General features: G+C 51.0%; 1 protein-coding gene across 1 annotated transcript; it reads right to left on the reverse strand.

The window, feature by feature from the left end:
* Nucleotides 1-781: 781 nt before the first annotated feature.
* On the reverse strand, nucleotides 782-18,758 carry LOC140396992 (synaptobrevin homolog YKT6). Its single transcript, XM_072486001.1, has 7 exons — nucleotides 18,639-18,758; nucleotides 12,516-12,598; nucleotides 11,218-11,318; nucleotides 10,513-10,617; nucleotides 9,733-9,798; nucleotides 5,985-6,086; nucleotides 782-4,272 (listed from the first exon to the last, which is right to left on the reverse strand). Exons 1-7 carry the CDS (start codon nucleotides 18,740-18,742, stop codon nucleotides 4,237-4,239), a joined length of 597 nt encoding a protein of 198 aa, XP_072342102.1. The 5' UTR covers nucleotides 18,743-18,758; the 3' UTR covers nucleotides 782-4,236.
* Between the last annotated feature and the right edge of the window lie 1,218 nt (nucleotides 18,759-19,976).

Below are 19,976 nucleotides of genomic sequence, written 5' to 3' on the forward strand. Positions count from 1 at the left end.
CAGCCAATGTGCACACTGCACATCCCACAGACCGCAACATGTTAATAACCAGCCATCTAGGTGATGAGCCCTGGGATTAGAACATACAGTGCAGAAGGAGGCCATTTGGCCAATCGAGTTGCACCGATCCACTTTAAGCCCTCACTTCCACCCTACCCCCTTAACCCAACCCAACCTTTTTGGACACTTAAGGGCAATTAATCATGGCCAATCCACCTAACCCGCACGTCTTTGGACTGTGTGGGAGGAAACCGGAGCACCCGGAGGAACCCCACGCAGACACGGGGAGAACATGCAGACTCCGCACGGACAATGACCCAGCAGGGAATCGAACCTGGGACCCTGGTGCTGTGAAGCCACTATGTTAACCACTGTGCTACCCCTACGATTAGCAAGGAAACCAGTTCTCACTCCAGTCACTCGAGGGAGGAGACAGGTGCTCAGTTTGGCAGGTGGTGGGGCTGGGGAAAGATATTGTAACTCTGGCAGTGGAGGACTCACCCACATAAGCATTGGACACTAAAGGGCAATTGATCATGGTCAATCCACCTAACGTCCACATCTTTGGACTGTGGGAGGAAACCGGAGCACCTGGAGGAGCACCCCGCAGACACGGGGGGGGGGGGGGGGGGGGGGGGGAGAGAATGTGCCGACTCCGCACGGAGAATCACCAGAGGCCGGAATCGAACCCGGGTTACTTGACGCTGTGAGGCAGCTGTGCTGACCACTGCGCTGCCATAGCCGCCCAACACTCCAGACGACCCAAATAAACAGGCGGGAATTTGAAAGCAAACTTTTTATACATCACGGAAAGGCAAGATTAGTGTAAACAATGGAGAGATCGCAATAAAACTGGAAACTTCAGTAGGACGCCAATCGTGGTCTGAAGCACACCGGTAACTGTACACGAACATGGGTGTGTTAGTTTACAAAAAAAACAACAAAAATAAGTTATCTGCCTCAGCACATTTACAATTTGCCTGATTAGTAAATTTTTAAAAAGAGCAAAATACTGGAGACTTGTTTGATATAAAGTGTGTTAAATCTTCACTTCCAGTTGTGGCGTTTATATCTGAACATCCCATCAGTTTGGATAGCACATCCAGGATCGTGGTCGCCACCTACCCCCGCGCCCGTTTTAATCAAATCTATGTCAATTCTGTGCTCGTCAAAGTGAGGATGTGGGTGCCGGGACCCAATTGCTCCTCAAAATTTCAGCTCCTCGGTCAAACCCGAATGCAGAGCGGATTTCCTACGAACTCTGCCCTCCAGTTTCATCTTGAACCCGGTACAACTAACCCATGTCACCCCCACGCCCCAGCACAAATATTTGCAGACTCGGCAGGGGATAATGGATCTGTGTCGCGCTCTGCAGTCTCACCCCATCACGTTCGTCCTCCCAAATGGATGACCAAGGAGAGAGAAATGTCTCCAATTTGGGGGGTGGTGGAATAGTAACAAGAGGAAATTTAATTTTGCAAGCATAAAACCCAAATAACTTACTTCGCGGGATACCAAGTTCGGATGGGACTCGAGCAACCGTGATAAACACCAAGGGTTGGGTGGGTTTACAGTCATTGTACACGGCACAGCACACTGCAATCACAGATCACCCAAGGATCCTGAAATCCTCATAAGCCACACCGCCGCCCATTTTGCGACCACTGCACAGTGACACGCGACCACAAGAGCAAGCCGCCCGACAAGAGGGGCCACCCAGACATAAACCATCGCCAACAATCCCGGATTTCGCTTTGAACGCAGGGGTCCGGAGAAACTGGGCACACCGCCGCTCCGCCCTTGGCAAAACAAAAGAACAATTTGGCAAGGGGGTGGAGACGGGCAGAGGGGCCACCCGGGACCCCAGCAAAGGTCCTTCCAAATCCACGGCCCTGAGGAGTTTCAAAGGGGGAATAGGTCGGTCAATTATGATTCACCCCATGCCAATGCATCAAAATAGGAGTTCAAACTATTTTGCCAAAACACAGAACATGGGGGGGGGGGGGGGGGGGGGGGGGGAGACGACATCAAATAAACTGGTTGCGATTCTGGGGAAGGGAATGACGGAAGCTTACTTTAAAAGAATCAACAAAACAAAAAACTAACGTACTGGTCGATATTTGTCATGTACGATTCAAGATTGTGTGCAGCGTGCTAAGAGAATATATTTGATGTGTTAATCGATACACAAATAGAATGCAAAATCTATTGCAACGGCAGTGTTAACCATATTTCTTCACACAGGGGGCAACTTGTGTGCCCCTAAGATTGAAGGCGCAGGTGAAACATTTTACTTTCCCCAAATTGTTGTTTGAGGAGAAGTTGTTTGGAGTGAAGCGTGTTGGTAGAAAACGGGGCGTCAGCGTTGAACACAAAAGGTACTGTCCCCGGACGAGCGAACGCAAATAGACTCTCGAGTCTTCTAACCTGGGCCCTGCCCTCCTGCACCAAGGGCAAAAATAGGACAAGGAAATGCCTTCCAAAAAAAAAAAAAGTAATGCAGTTGCTTCTCAGCTAAGTTAACCCTCCGGAGACTCAAAGGGGTCCACTATAGCAGGAGCTCGAACCAAGAGTGCTGACTTAATCCATTTAAGGGATCGATTGGAACCGTCACGAAGCACGAGGGTATCCTCACTTTTCGCTCGGGAAGAGTTCCTATATAACCTGCTGCGTCACTCTTGTGGCTTGCGCGTCAGAAGCGAGATGTTGCATCAAAACGAGCTTCTGCGCGAGCAATTGGGTAGACACAGAATAGGGCCATCAACTGGCCCGATGATCCGAAGGTGAAGACAATTCTTTCACCGCCTTTAACTGCGGACGTGAGCATTAGTCAGGGCCACGAGAGCAGCAAAGAGGGTGCAGGGGGGAAAAAAAAAAAGAGGTACTGCAATCGAATCGAGAATGTGATATTACCTCTCGAGATCTTAGCTTTGGAAAACACTACAGTAGGCGGAGGAGGGAGCAAAAGTGGAGGCGGTGACCCACTTACCTGGGAGAAGGAAGGGTGGGGGGAGAAAATAATGGGTCTTCGAAGCTGGTCACTGCTCTCCTCTCTACCCTCCCCACCTCCCTGACCCATGGCAAGAGTAGCTCTTATCCCATCGCAGTTGTATTTAACTGTGATCGCAGAATGAACCGTTCTCAGTGGGTTGAAGCCAGTGCTTCGCGCCTGGCTCCAGGCCACATGCACAGACAGACTGGGACACCTCGAATCAGTGCGAACTCAAACAAGGAGAGTTCTGTGACTCCGCTACACCTCGGGCACTTGGTGTTCTTACAAGCGGTCGCTGTTCTTGGGTCAAGTTCTTCAATCTCGGACCCCCGAAATGGCTTTCCGGGGGTGGGGGGGGGGGGGCAGAACACAGAGCAACGCTCGCTGGCGCCAAAGGACGCTGCTGGGGTCATGTGAGCGTGGGTGTGCGCAACTCCCCACAGGGAGAAGTGGCCCAGCGTTCATCTGAGCAGCAGGCAGCATCCCCCCGACTAGTGCGTGCGCACGTGGGTTGAAGGAGGGCGCGGTGTTAAGCTGCAGTGGATTTAGCATGCTGTCTTACACGCGCGCGCCCTGGAGGATGACCCAGCCACACATCGACTGTACAGTACAATAAGCATCACGGAGGACTGAAAGGAGGAGGAAATCAAGTTAAATTGACGCAAGAGATTAAATATCTCGGAGGTGGGTTTAACAGCAATGTGCACGTTCCCTAGCGCTACAGGCGCGCACACACACACGACACAGGCGAACACAAACACACGACACAGGTGAGTGGACACACACACACGCGCATGTAGACAGGCACGTGCACGCGCACAGACGGGCGCAGAGGCCCACAGATACAGGCACGCCCATATACACACACACACACACTATCAGGAACAGGTCACAACTGACAAACAACTTTGAACAGGAGCTCTGAAGCTGTTTCACCCATTTGGTCCCGGAGACGTGTTCGAAACTCCCGTCGCGGCCTCGGCACAAAGCCAAACAGAGAACAGAAAACGTGCGCCCTGCACCGACTACCCAGTGCGCGCCCAGAGTAATTGTAGAGTGGGCCCACCCCAGTAGGTCGGAGGTTCTGCAGCGTGCCACACACAAAAACCAGCCGGCCACAGGAAAAAGGCCGTCGACGAGAGCTGCCGTCGTCTTTGTCCCCGCGCGCTCGAAGAGAGATTTGCTTTGTGTCCAATCCGAATGTTGGTGAAGGCAGAGGGACTGGGTGGGGCCCAGCCCAGGAATCACATGATCTCGCAGCAGGAATTCTGTTTCCGAGCCTGTGGTGGGGGAGGGGGAATAGAAAGAAACACATTCACATCTCCAGGCCAAACCCCTGGCCAAACCCCCCTCCCAGACATTTTACACACACCGAACCCAATTCACAAACAAGATCAGCCCCAAATGGAATCTCTTCCTCCTTATAGAGATGGAGCACAAAATGGCCACCACTGGAGGAGGCCATTCAGCCCACCTTGGTTCACCTATCCAAATAGGTGCCACTGCATCATCTCCGATTGGCTTTTTCAGGTTTCTGTGCCTCAATTCCGTCCATTCAAGCGCTTACCATCGCCGAGAGCAGTTCCCTGATCATCAGCCCCAAATTTACTATCTTTTTGCCAGATTTTGCTTCCAGCCTCTCGACCGATCCTCTCGTTAGCTCGTCGAATTGACCTTTTCCAGGCCATCAATTTTTAATCTCAAATTATTTCGCCGTAACAGCCCAGGCCTCCAAGACGCGAGCAGCTCATCGGCAAGGTACACGAGTCCCAATCTTTGAAGGCCTGTGTTCCTTGGACAGACACATATCATGATAGCGAGGAGGAAAACCTTGGATTACAGCACGATACAGACGGGCTGGTCAGATGGGACGATTGGTGACAAATGGAATTTAACCCTGAAAAGTGTGAGGTGATGCATTGTGGGGGGGACAGCAAGACAAGGGAATACACAATGAACAGTAGGACATACAGGGATGCAGAGGGACCTTGGGGTACATGTCCACAGATCCCTGAAGGCAGCAGGACAGGTAGATAAGGTGGTTAAGAAGGCTGATGGGATACTTGCCTTTATCAGTTGAGGTATAGACTATAAGAGCAGGGAGGTTATGATGGAGCTGTATAAAACGCTGGTTAGGTCACAGCTAGAGTACTGTGTGCAGTTCTCGTCGCCACTCTATAGGAAGGATGTGGTTGCACTAGAGAGGGTGCAGAGGAGATTCACCAGGATGTTGCCTGGGCTGGAGCGTTTCAGCTATGGAGAGGGGCTGGTTAGGCTGGGGTTGTTTTCCTTGGAGCAGAGAAGGCTGAGGGGGGACCTGATCGAGGTGGACACCATTATGAGGGACACAGATAGGGTGGATAGGGAGGAACTTTTCCCCTTAGTGGGAGGGGGTCAATAACCAGGGGGCACAGATTTAAGGTAGGGGGCAGGAGATTTAGAGGGGATTTGAGGAAACAATTTTCACCCAGAGGATGGTGGGAATCTGGAACTCGCTGCCTGAAAGGGTGGTAGAGGCAGCAACACTCACAACATTAAAGTAGTATTGAGATGATCACTTGAAATGCCGTAGCAGACAAGGCCTCGGGCCTAGTGCTGGAAAATGGGATTAGAATGGATAGGTGCTTGGACACGATGGACCGAAGGGTCTCGTTCTGTGCTGTAAAGCACCATGACCACGATTACAGCATTAACAGTTTTGATCAGCGCTTTTCCTTGAAACTCTCAATACGTCCTGCCACCTCCAAAGACCGATGCACGTGAACATCCAGCTCCCTCCGCAGAACTGGGCCATTAAGTCAATATTGTCTCTCCCAACGTCCTCACACTTCCGAGACTGGTTACCAGCGGCAACAGTTGAAATTTTACTCTGTAAATAACAGGCGCAGAGCGAGAGGATCCATAGCATCGGTGACCTGTCACTGGCTATTGGCTCTCCTCAGCCGCGTGCCCCCCCCCCCCTCGCCCCCTCACCAGCAGCGTACCCGCTTACCGTTTTATAAAACGCTTTTGACTGCGTGCCCAGAACTTCCGACTTGGACACCAGATCGTCCAGTTTCTCCCCGCGCTCCAGCAGAGATTCCATCGTGTTGTGCTGCAGAGGCAAATATTGGAGCAGTTCGTTATGCCAGATACTGTCCTCCTTCGTGTGTTGGCATTGTGTCTTCACGTTTCAACACCTGTACAACCATTTTTGTTAACAATGTGGGCAAGGTCAGCCTTTGTTGCCCACCCCTAGTTGCCCTCCAATGGAGTGGTTCGTCGGCCATTTTGGAGGCCATTTTAAGGGTCACATCTAGGCCAGAACGGGCAAGGATGGCAGATTTCCTTCCCTAAAAGGACATTAGTGAACCAATGGGGGGGGGGGGGTGTTGACAACAATCAACAATAGTTTCATGGCCATTTTTTAAATTCCAGATTCTTTTGAATTGAATTCAAACTTCACCATCTGCCAAGGTGGGATTCGAACCTGGGTCCCAGAGAATTACTAGTCCAGTGCCAATGACACTGCCTCCCCGTTGCATTTAACTTCTGAATCAAATGGAGTACAAGAGCAAAGATGCTATGTTAAACTTCTACGAAACCGTGGTTGGGCCTGTTAAGATTCTTAACACAGGATTAAACACATTAACACAAAAATAGGTTTTGAATTAACAGTTAAAACAATTCTTAAAATAAAGGGAAACCCTTTCTAATACTAACTTATACCTTCTCTACCTCCAATTAAGCAAAGCCCACAAGTCAAAATCCACTTATAAATAAAGTTGACAGGGCGCCACGGTGGTGCAGTGGTTAGCATTGCGGCCTCACGCCGCCGAGGACTCGGGTCCGAACCCAGCCCTGGGTCACTGTCTATGTGGAGTTTGCACATTCTCCCCGTGTCTGCGTGGGTCTCACCCCCACAACCCAAAGATGTGCAGGGTAGGTGGATTGGCCACGGCTAAATTGTCCCTTAATTGGGAAAAAAAAAGAATTGGGCACGTTAGTGAGACCCACCCAGACAGGGGAAGGATGTGCAAACTCCACATAGAGTCTTCGGCGCCTTGAAAAACAAAACAAAGCCTCCAGCTTCTTGTCTGTGTCAAACTACTGTTTAACCTGCCAGCCTTTGGCAAAAAGTTCCTGTCCTGTTCACGGGAAAATCTTTCACTGAAACTCAAACCACTGACTGCTACAGCCCTGGCCCCTCCCATTACTACGTCATCTTTATCCCACTCAAATCTCATGACTTAATTCCAAAGTTTAAATGTCTCAAATTATAAACTCCCTAGATATCATAACAAAAACCCATTAGGCCTCTCCTTGCAAACACAAGTATGGTTTGAGATAACGATGATCTCACTTTTATGATGCTTTAATTCTTCTGATATCAGTCCAGTGATTCTTAGCTCCCCTTCCAAGCTTGGGGGCTTCTAACCCCAGAACTATCCTTCAAGATGGGAGTATTACAGGAGATCCCCCCTTTAGCATAAGCTAGATGAATCTTCCAGCTCCATTTTAAATCCTCTCGAGTTTGTCGTTTCAATCTGACTCCGAGCTCCCACCTGCATTCTCGTGAAGTGAACCATAAGAGACTTTTCATCGCTAGCTGCTCTCCCCCCCACCGGGCAGAATAACCAGAAAATCAGAACATTGCAGAAAAGGCTCAAAAGCCTGTAACCTGCTATCACAATGGCTTCCTCAGTACCCTTCCCTTCTCAAAGCAGATCACCACAGCAAGATAAATCACCTGGGCCTCGTATCCAGGCAGTGATGCTGACTGGTTATCCTCAAGAGCCCAGCGCCCTTTCCCCTTAAAGCACAACCGTTTACAAATCTGACATTCCCAATGCTGTTCTGGGATTTTGGAGACTGTCCACCAGCATCACAGCTGTCTTCATCCTCGTCAACAAGCGTGAATACCTTCTTTTTGCCCAGTAAAACGGTAGCAGCTCGATCACCTTGACCTGTTGTCAGGCAGACTTTAGCACTTGTCACATGGCTCCTTGCATTACCCTCAAGTTTATTTACTTATTTTTAAATTTAGAGTACCCAATTCATTTTTTTCCAATTAAGGGGCAATTTAGCGTGGCCAATCCACCTACCCTGCACATCTTTGGGTCGTGGGGGAGAAACCCACGCAAACACAGGGAGAATGTGACCTGTTCTCTTCAAACTAAAGGAATATGTCCAAGCCTTGCACTTTTTTGGGATAACTCAGGAGCCTATAGATATCCCTGTTGCTGTCTCCTTGGCAACAGCCAGGCCAATCAGAGTTGAATTCCCAACCAATCAGCTCCCCATTTCTCCTGTCGTATAAATTGTCATTGTAGCTTTGAAATTTGGCATTCTTGCCTTTGTCCTGATAAGTGTCAACGTGGGTTCGATTCCCGTACCGGCTGAGGTTATTCAAGCCTTCTCACCTTGCCCCTCGCCTGAAGTGTGCTGACCCTCGGATAAATCACCACCAGACAGCTCTTCCGTTCAAAGGGGAAAGCAGCCTCTGGTCAACCGGGACTATGGCGGCCTAACAGCTAATTAGTTGAAGTTTGCGAGCACTTAAAGTGTACAATCTGGCGGAAGCTAATGAACATAAACCGGAATAGTCACCGGCTGATAGGTGGAAAAGGTCAGGACAGTTTTTTTTTAATTTAAGGGGCAATCCCCCTACCCTGCACATCTTTGGGTTGTGGGAGTGAAACCCAAGCAGACACGGGGAGAATGTGCAAACTCCACAAGGACAGCGACCTGGGACCGGAATCGAACCCGGGTCCTCGGCGGCGTGAGGCAGCAGTGCTAACCACTGCACCACCGTGCCACCCAAAGGTCAGGAACACGACGGAGAGCGATTTGACCCAGAGCCCCAAAGTCAGAAGAAGTAGATGGAAGGGACAAGATAGGCAAGGGAAGAAGTAGATGGAAGGGACAAGATAGGCAAGGTCGACTGATGGCAGAAAATGGATGACGGTGACCGTAGCTGTAACAGCAACTAATAATAATAATCGCTTATTGTCACAAGTAGGCTTCAATGAAGTTACTGTGAAAAGCCCCTAGTCGCCACATTCCGGCGCCTGTTCGGGGAGGCTGGTACGGGAATTGAACCCGCGCTGCTGGCATTGTTCTGCATTACAAGCCAGCTGTTTAGCCCACTGTGCTAAACCAGCCCCTATTTCACAAGTGTATAATGCCTGATTGCAACCATGTCCTTGATCACATGTGGACAACGCCCGAGACAATATAAACCATAATCAGAATTTATCATAGAATTTACAGTGCAGGAGACCATTCGGCCCATCGAGTCTGCACCGGCTCTTGGAAAGAGCACCCTACCCAAGGTCAAAACCTCCACCCTATCCCCATAACCCAGTAACCAAACCCAACACTAAGGGCAATTTTGGACACTATGGGCAATTTAGCATGGCCAATCCACCTAACCTGCACATCTTTGGACTGTGGGAGGAAACCGGAGCACCCGGAGGAAACCCACGCACACATGGGGAGAACGTGCAGACTCCGCACACACAGTGACCCAAGCTGGGAATCGAACCCGGGACCCTGGAGCGGTGAAGCAATTGTGCTATCCACAATGTTACCGTGCTGCCCTCGGAAGGGGTGAACGGTCAGTGAGGATCTTGGGTTCTGCGTGACACGGTACAATCCAGTTCATTCTAAGTATTTGCTAGCTTTTGCAAGAATACACTATTTACCAGTGTAAAAAGCGGGTTACCACTATTAAGTCAAGCGCGTGTTTGGCCTCTTACCAAGATCACTTTAGTCTCATCCAGTTCAGCCTGTACTTTGCTCATAGGGTCAGCCTCGCGCGGGTTCTGAGAAAACAAGGACATAAATCAGAGATGAGCAACCTGGATAGAGTGGGCTGCAAATCAGCCATACCAGCGGGAAAAAAAAATGGTTGAAAATCTGCGGAATTTGGGAACCCTGCGCGTGGGCAACAGTCATGTCCCCTGGGCCTCACTCAGAACCCAGGTGGGCCGCGTGTGACCCCCGGGGCCGAAGGTTGTCCACCATTGCCATGAATGCAAGATTTAAAAAGGTAACCAGCGAAAAAGAGTCAAGGGGATAAGTTGAACTTCTTTTATTTGAACACAGCAGGTTGCGATCTGGGGCTCGCTGCCTGGAAAGGGGGGAGCAAGCAGCTTCAATTGTAACGTTCAACAGGGAGTAGAATAAATGTACGACAAGGAATCATTGGCAGGGTTAGGCAGAAAGGGCAAGGGGAGTGAGATGAGAAACAGTTTGGACACAATCGTATTGCACGATACCGTTCTGTTGACACCTTCTCGGCGTGAAGTGATCAACTCAACGAGATCGCCTTTAGCCCGACTACTGGGGCCAGCTTGGGAGGGAAGGTGGTGAATTCTTTGCACTCTTAAGCTGTTGAAAGCCAGCGCAGTATGATCCGTTTCACAGTCAGCCGCTCCTGGGGCGGAGGCCAGAGGGAACGGCAATGTCGCACTTGACCCTCCCCACGACGAGATTAATCGGTCAATTGCTCGTCTCGGGGAAGAGCGACGCAGTACCTGGTAACGGGCGAGGTGGGCTTCCAGTCCGGCATAGCGGATCACCTCCGGAGACCCCGTGGGCCATTCTATCCTGTCCACCTGCTTGCCGAAGTCGTCCAACACCTAAAACCCAAAACACAGGCGGGGTATGACACACCTTTCAACCCCGCGACTGCCCCGTCAGACTCACTGCCCTTCGTCAAGTGCCTGAGGCATCCCACCAGCACCCTTCTCAGCCTCTCCTCGAAGTTCACGCATTTCCTCGACTTAAAGGTAGTTTGGGATTCCAGACATGGAGGTGGGGAGGGGGGGCAGCTACAGCTGACTACAAGGACTGGAGACAGAAATTTAACTTTAAACAAAAAAAAAAAAATTACTTTTATACGCAAATTGTTACACATACAAGGCAAGAGCTGAATGCATCGTTTTGGCTAGAGAGGCCAAATGCCCCCCCTCCGTCTTGTGATAATCTATTGGGGGAGGCATGAGCGGTCAAAGTTTCCGGGGCAGACAAGGCCACAGGGGCGGGGCGGGCAAGGCCGCGGGGTAGACCAGATTTCTGAGTCTCTGGGGAGGGGGGGGGGGGGGGAACAAAAAGTGCGTGGATGGGGCCAGGAATGTGAACGGTAGAGCCGGCACGAGGGGGAGCCCAACCCCTGGGGTCTTCCCCTGCCCCGGTTTCCTAGGTGATGCTCACAGTCTCCGGGGCGCGCGGACCCATACCTTGTCGAGCAGCGAGAAGCAGACCCGCGATGGGTACTCGCTGTCCGCGATCGCCACCCCTGATAAGGAGTCATTCCGTATGCAGACGTGGCACAGGTAATCTGGAAAAAACGGAAAGGGTGAACGGTCAGTGAGGATCGTGGGATCGACGTGACACGGTACAATCCAGTTCATTCTAAATATTTGCTAGCTTTTGCAAGAATACACTAAAAATATGAGTAGAGATTTTGGGCGCGCAAATGTTGGTGTAGTAAAACGGCCAACAGCCTGCGTTTTAGGCCCGATATCCAATTGGACGTTTTAACTTAAGAATCGGCCATTTTAATTAAAACCACAGTGAGGCCTGGTGGGAAGTCAGATGGACAAACTCGAATACACGGTACAGATACAGACAGCTGGGGCTAGTCTGGGCCTGTGCTGTAAACAAGACATCGGGGTGATCATCGGTCCCATTCCAACGGATCGCCCAGATGAAGCCAGACTTTATGGCACCAGAGAAGCTTCTGGAAGGGCATGAAGAGGGAGATACGGGGCAGCCAGAGACGCTCCCCAGCGACGACGCGACGTGGGAGGCAGCAGAGAAGATTCCACGGTGGACCAGGGAAGGGACGGAAGAGGCAAGCGAGGCCCACTTTCGCAGACGAAGACCCTGAGGCGACCGTGACTCGAAGGATTGATTGGACCCACAGCTCAATCCAGTTCATCGGCAAGGGTAGCATTGAGAATCTTCGACATATTATAATTGGTATAATTTGGGGGGGGGACAACCATTTTGTGTTTGAAAATAAATTGGATTGAATTGTGAACCTGTGTCTGTCCTTAATCTGGCAAATAAGGGCACCTGGGTAAAACAGTTGAATAATAAACCAGTCGGTGTCTGAATTTTACGGACAACATTTGAGTTACTTAAGAGCCAGCCAGTCGCTACGAGAGAAACCAATAGGCAGATGGATGAAATCGGGACACCAATTGGAATTTACACATGCTGTCGAAGCTTTTCGCCTCTCATTCATCAGGTCAGATGAAAGAATACCAAATTTCTGAGGGAGCGTCAATCTATGCTGTAGGGAAAAAGGGTGACGATTGGTTGGCAGGTCGACGTGTCGCCATGGACAATAGTTGACTGGTGCACTCTCCATGGCAACGCTTCGAGCAGAGTCGACACTGCCAACCAATCAGCGCGGTATAACCTGCTGCTCCCTCCGAAATTTTGCTTTTGTGCATCTGTCCCGATCATTGAAACATCACAAGGCTTTAGTACGACGCAACTGCCCCTTACTGGACATGTTGATGCTCACCTTGTTCTTTCACCGCCGCCCGGCTCCCGATATGTGAACGGTCCACAATCAGCTGACTGGTGAAGGTCATAAACTCCTGGACGCTGTGGGTGCCAAGCAGAAGAGTGAATTCAAGTGCGGTTCTTAGCGCAAGCAACTCAGAACACGGAATCGGCGGCAGGTCAGTCAGAAAGAAAAGGCGCCCCGTTACGAACGACGGCCGGGGAAAGCGAGAGCAGCCCGGTGCCCGGTGACCAGGCCACCACAAGGGGGAGCTGTCAGGAAGCCTTACTCCACGCCTCCTGAGCCATCCGGCTACTCTCCCTCTTCACGGAAGAGGAACGCAAACAGCTCAAGGAAAGTGCGGCCTCTCCATTGATCATTAGGAAGTTTAGGACGGTGGGAGGGGCATCGGTGCACATTTGACAGCCCCCAATTGTAGCAGATTGGGTCAAAGAGTTGGGGACGACAATTGGTTGCCACGGGCATTTTCTCTGAACCCCTTCAGAGGTGAAACTGCGACAACACAAAGGTTTGCAAATAACCTTTTCCTTGAACCGTTGGTGCCACGAAGGGTACAAATTCAGGCCCGCAGTGTCTCCGCAAGAGGGGGAATCTTTACCTTAAATAAAGTTCAGATGCTCAGGTACATATACATTGGGGCAACAAATTAGTACCTCCCCCCGCTGCACTCGACAAGATCCCTTTTTTCAGCCTGGTTGACAAACCAGGAGACATCTAAAAAGGGCTACCGGGACCCAGTTGCAAGTGCAACGCTGGGGGGGCACTACCCTCAGCTCTGCACTTCCCCAATGCAACTGAGATAAGGGCAGGGCAGTGGCCAACACGAAGACCGATTAATTGAGAGGCTAGCTTCCTCCGATAGTGCCCCTTACCTTGAACCAGAGGGCAGACAGAAGATGTGGCCATCGGGTTAACCCTTCTTTGCATTCTCAAGGCAACTCGCCAGGTCCCTCCCCCCGCCATCTTATTTTTTGGAAACATATTCATTCACGGGATGTGGGGCATTGTCAGCCAGGCCAGCGAATGGAAACCGGTTTCCTGTAGCGTTCCACAGGGCGCCGTGTCGGGTCCCCCTTTGCTGTTTGCCCATGATATGCGACTCGAGTGCGGGTGGCCCGATTGAAGAAATTTGCAGACGGCACAACGCGAAGACGACCGCCGTCGACCCCACAATGACAGAAACGTGGCAAATGGGAATTCGATGCGGAAACTCTTGAGGGGGGCAAATAAAGCAAGGGGAAAAGTCAATAAAACGGGAGGACGCTGGCTGGGGGTCCTTGGGGAATGCACACCCACAGGTCCCAGGAGGTGGCAGGACAAGGAGGTCATTGGGCGAGAGTTGAATACAAAAGCAGGGATGTAATGATGGAAGTGCATAAAAGGCTGGTTGGGCGACAGATAAGGGTTGGGCGTACCGTTCTGGTCACTGCACCGCAGTAAGGGCATTATTAGGGGCTGTTTAGCACAGGGCTAAATCGCTGGCTTTGAAAGCAGACCAAGGGAGGCCAGCAGCATGGTTCAATTCCCGTAACAGCCTCCTTGAACAGGCGCCGGAATATGGTGACTAGGGGCTTTTCACAGTTTTCATTTGAAGCCTACTTGTGACAATAAGCAATTTTCATTTCATTTTCATTGCTCTAGAGGAGAGTCACAAGAATGTTTCTCGGGCTTGAAAATTGTAGACATCAGGAGAGATTGGATGGGCTGGGGTAATTTTCCTCAGCACAGAGGAGGCTGACTAACGCCGAGAGGGGCCGAGTCAAGGCAGACAGGAAGACCTGTTCTCCCCCCCCAGCTGAGGGGGTCATAGATGTAAGGTGTCTGGTAGAAGGATTAGAGGGGACATGGGTCACCCAGAGGGTGGGGGGGGGGGGGGGGGGGTCTGGATTTCACGGCCTACGTTAGCGTTTGAGGCAGAAAGGCTAAGCTCGTTTGAAAGGTACCTGGATCTGCGTCTGAGGTGGTGGAATCTGCAAGGCTGCGGACCGCGTGCTGGATGATGGGGTTAGAACGGGTGGTTCGTTTATGTTTTAGCACAGATGCGATGGGCCATTTGAATGGCCTCTTTCTGCATCGTAACGTTCCTATTTACTGCCCGATTGCCCCTTGAGAAGGTGGTGGGTGAGCCGCCTTCTTGAGCCGCTGCAGTCCGTGTGGTGTAGGTACACCCACAGTGCTGTTAGGGAGGGAGCTCCAGGATTTTGACCCAGCGACAGCGAAGGAACGGCCGATGGATTTCCAAGTCGGGGTGGTGAGTGACTTGGAGGGGAACCTCCAGGTGGTGGGGTTCCCGGGTTATCTGCTGCTCGTCCTTCTAGATGGTCACGGATTTGCAAGTTTGACTATATCGTACAGATACTCAAAACTGCCAATATAATAAATGAAAGTGTGCAATGTCGCTATGCAAATGTAAATAATAAGAACTTATCTAAATGTAAACCTAAATCTAACTGTAGCAGTTAAGCATTTAATATCCGCTAAACAAAACTTAGAACATAGAAAAATACAGCACAGAACAGGCCCTTCGGCCCACGATGTTGTGCCGAACCTTTGTCCTAGATTAATCATAGATTATCATATCATTTACAGTGCAGGAGGCCATTCGGCCCATTGAGTCTGCACCGGCTCTTGGAAAGAGCACTCTACTCAAGGTCAACACCTCCACCCAACACTAAGGGCAATTTTGGACACTAAGGGCAATTTATCATGGCCAATTCACCTAACCTGCACATCTTTGGACTGTGGGAGGAAACCGGAGCACCCGGAGGAAACCCACGCACACACGGGGAGGACGTGCAGACTCCACAGTGACCCAAGCCGGAATCGAACCTGGGACCCTGGAGCTGTGAAGCAATTGTGCTATCCACAATGCTACCGTGCTGCCCTTAAGAACAAATTAATCTACGCTATATCATTCTACCGTAATCCATGTACCTATCCAATAGCTGCTTGAAGGTTCCTAATGTTTCCGACTCAACTACTTCCACAGGCAGTGCATTCCATGCCCCCACTACTCTCTGGGTAAAGAACCTACCTCTGCCATCCCCCCTATATCTTCCACCATTCACCTTAAATTTATGTCCCCTTGTAATGGTTTGTTCCACCCGGGGAAAAAGTCTCGGACTGTCTACTCTATCTATTCCCCGATCATCTTATGAACCTCTATCAAGTCGCCCCTCATCCTTCTCCGTTCTAATGAGAAAAGGCCTAGCACCCTCAGCCTTTCCTCGTAAGACCTACTCTCCATTCCAGGCAACATCCTGGTAAATCTCCTTTGCACTTTTTCCAAAGCTTCCACATCCTTCCTAAAATGAGGCGACCAGAACTGTACACAATACTCCAAATGTGGCCTTACCAAAGTTTTGTACAGCTGCATCATCACCCCACGGCTCTTAAATTCAATCCCTCTGTTAATGAACGCTAGCACACCATAGGCCTTCTTTACAGCTCTATCCACTTGAGTGGCAACTTTCAAAGATGTATGAACATAGACCCCAAGATCTCTCTGCTCCTCCATATTGCCAAGAACTCTACCGTTAACCCTGTATTCCCTGCATTCATACTTGTCCTTCCAAAATGGACAACCTCACACTTTTCAGGGTTAAACTCCATCTGCCACTTCTCAGCCCAGCTCTGCATCCTATCTATGTCTCTTTGCAGCCAACAACAGCCCTCCTCACTATCCACAACTCCACCAATCTTCGTATCGTCTGCAAATTTACTGACCCACCCTTCAACTCCCTCATCCAAGTCATTAATGAAAATCACAAACAGCAGAGGACCCAGAACTGATCCCTGCGGTACACCACTGGTAACTGGGATCCAGGCTGAATATTTGCCATCCACCACCACTCTCTGACTTCTAGCGGTTAGCCAGTTCGTTATCCAACTGGCCAAATTTCCCACTATCCCATGCCTCCTTACTTTCTGCATAAGCCTACCATGGGGAACCTTATCAAATGCTTTACTAAAATCCATGTACACTACATCCACTGCTTTACCTTCATCCACATGCTTGGTCACCTCAAAGAATTCAATAACTTGTAAGGCAAGACCTACCCCTCACAAATCCGTGCTGACTATCCCGAATCAAGCAGTGTCTTTCCAGATGCTCAGAAATCCTATCCTTCAGTACCTTTTCCATTACTTTGCCTGCCACCAAAGTAAGACTAACTGGCCTGTAATTCCCAGGGTTATCCCTAGTCCCTTTTTTGAACAGGGGCACGACATTCGCCACTCTCCAATCCCCTGGTACCACCCCTGTTGACAGTGAGGACGAAAAGATCATTGCCAACGGCTCTGCAACTTCATCCCTTGCTTACCACAGAATCCTTGGATATATCCCGTCAGGCCCGGGGGACTTGTCTATCCTCAAGTTTTTCAAAATGCCCAACACATCTTCCTTCCTAACAAGTATTTCCTCGAGCTTACCAGTCTGTTTCACATTGTCCTCTCCAACAATATGGCCCCTCTCATTTGTAAATACAGAATAAAAGTACTCGTTCAAGACCTCTCCTATCTCTTCAGACTCAATACACAATCTCACGCTACTGTACTTGATCGGACCTACCCTCGCTCTAGTCATTCTCATATTTCTCACATGTGTAAAAGGCCTTGGGGTTTTCCTTGATCCTACCCGCCAAAGATTGTTCATGCCCTCTCTTAGCTCTCCTAATCCCTTTCTTCAGTTCCCTCCTGGCTATCTTGTATCCCTCCAGCGCCCTGTCTGAACCTTGTTTCCTTCGCATTACATAAGTATCCTTTTTCCTCTTAACAAGACATTCAACCTCTCTTGTCAACCATGGTTCCCTCACTCGACCATCTCTTCCCTGCCTGACAGGGACATACATATCAAGGACACGTAGTACCTGTTCCTTCAACAAGTTCCACATTTCACTTGTGTCCTTCCCTGACAGCCTATGTTCCCAACTTATGCACTTCAATTCTTGTCTGACAGCATCGTATTTACCCTTCCCCCAATTGTAAACCTTGCCCTGTTGCACGTACCTATCCTTCTCCATTACTAAAGTGAGTCACAGAATTGTGGTCACTATCTCCAAAATGCTCCCCCACTAACAAATCTATCACTTGCCCTGGTTCATTACCAAGTACCAAATCCAATATTGCCTCCCCTCTGGTCGGACAATCTACATACTGTGTTAGAAAAGCTTCCTGGACACACTGCACAAACACCACCCCATCCAAACTATTTGATCTAAAGAGTTTCCACTCAATGTTTGTGAAGTTAAAGTCACCCATGACTACTACCCTGTGACTTCTGCACCTTTCCAAAATCTGTTTCCCAATCTGTTCCTCCACATCTCTGCTACTATTGGGGGGCCTATAGAAAACTCCTAACAAGGTGACTGCTCCTTTCCTATTTCTGACTTCAACTTGGTCGAAAGAATTTTAAATCTGGGCAGCACGGTAGCATTGTGGTTAGCATAATTGCTCACAGCTCCAAGGTCCCAGGTTCGATTCCCGGCTTGGGTCACTGTGCGGAGTCTGCACATTCTCCCCGTGTGTGTGTGGGTTTCCTCCGGGTGCTCCGGTTTCCTCCCACAGTCCAAAGATGTGCAAGTTAGGTGGACTGACCATGCTAAATTGCCCTTAGTGTCCAAAATTTCCCTTAGTGTTGGGTGGGGTTACTCGGTTGTGGGGACAGGGTGGCGGTGTGGACCTTGGGTAGGGTGCTCTTTCCAAGAGCCGGTGCAGACTTGATGGGCCAAATGGCCTCCTTCTGCACTGTAACTTCTATGAATTCTATGAATTTGGAAGGTGCTGTCTAGGAGCCTCGGTGAGTTGCTGCAGTGCATCTTGTAGATGGTACACACGGCTGCCACTGTGCGCGGTGGGGGAGGGAGTGAATGTTTGTGGATGGGGTGCCGATCAAGCGGGGCTGCTTTGTCCTGGATGGTGTTGAGCTTCTTGAGTGTTGTTGGAGCTGCACTCATCCAGGCAAGTGGGGAGTATTCTATCACACTCCTGACTTGTGACTTGTAGATGGTGGACAGGCTTTGGGGGGAGTCAGGAGGTGAGTTACTCTCCGCAGGATTCCAGCTTCTGACCTGCTCTGGTAGCCACAGTATTTATATGACTGAAAGATCTTTCATTCCTTACCTGGACCTCTGGAAGAAACTGAAAGAGGAGACATCGTAGGCGGCTTTCAGAAGTTTAACCCCTGACGCACCTTTATAGAACACGCTCAGGCTGTACAACTTCATGAATGCACCGTCTGATGACCTCTACAAAGACAAACACAGAGTCAGAAATGGTGCCAGGCTCGCTGGGAACCAGATGCTATTCCCAGATACCGAGCTGGAGTCACATTGAGGTCAACCCCCACAGTCACAGAACACCCGAGCTAAATATCCCCACAAACCCACCTTACGGAGCAGCTCGATTACACAGCGGACCATGCATTTCTATAGCGCCATTCGCAACCAGAGTACATCCCAGGGACAGTGCGAGGCAGTCAATGCTGATCTGGTTGGCAACAATCACAGCTCTTCCCCCCGCCCGCCAAGCATCTGCAAAGCCCCTCATTGCCCAGTTAAGGACCCTTTGAAGTGAATCACTGTGGGGAATAAGAACAGCTGCCACACTGCGCACAGAAAGATCCAGGACCCAAAAGCTTTTTGTTTCCAAAGAAAAAAAGTGCCTTAGTTGAATCCAAAGGGAAGCAACGCCGGGATTCCGGGAGAGCTCCACTGCTTCGCTTTGAAAAGCAAATGGTCCATGGCGGACTTGGAGGAGAGCGGCGGCCACTGTTGGACTTAGAGGAAGGTTGGTGTTGGGGAGGGGGAGGGGGGGGGTGGTGTTGGGGAGGGGGAGGGGGGGTGGTGTTGGGGAGGGGGAGGGGGGGTGGTGTTGGGGGAGGGGGTGTTGGGGAGGGGAGGGGGGGTGTTGGGGAGGGGGAGGGGGGGTGTTGGGGAGGGGGAGGGGGGGTGTTGGGGAGGGGGGTGGGGGGGGGTGTTGGGGAGGGGGGTGTTGGGGAGGGGGGTGTTGGGGAGGGGGGTGTTGGGGAGGGGGGTGTTGGGGAGGGGGGTGTTGGGGAGGGGGGTGTTGGGGAGGGGGGTGTTGGGGAGGGGGGTGTTGGGGAGGGGGGTGTTGGGGAGGGGGGTGTTGGGGAGGGGGGGTGTTGGGGAGGGGGGTGTTGGGGAGGGGGGTGTTGGGGAGGGGGGTGTTGGGGAGGGGGGTGTTGGGGAGGGGGGTGTTGGGGAGGGGGGTGTTGGGGAGGGGGGTGTTGGGGAGGGGGTGTTGGGGAGGGGGGTGTTGGGGAGTGGGGTGTTGGGGAGGGGGGTGTTGGGGAGGGGGGTGTTGGGGAGGGGGGTGTTGGGGAGGGGGGGGGTGTTGGGGAGGGGGGTGTTGGGGGAGGGGGGTGTTGGGGAGGGGGGTGTTGGGGAGGGGGTGTTGGGGGGGTGTGGGGAGGGGGTGTTGGGGAGGGGGGTGTTGGGG

This window comes from Scyliorhinus torazame, chromosome 20 (genome assembly GCF_047496885.1).
Source record: "Scyliorhinus torazame isolate Kashiwa2021f chromosome 20, sScyTor2.1, whole genome shotgun sequence".
Lineage (NCBI taxonomy): Eukaryota > Metazoa > Chordata > Chondrichthyes > Carcharhiniformes > Scyliorhinidae > Scyliorhinus > Scyliorhinus torazame.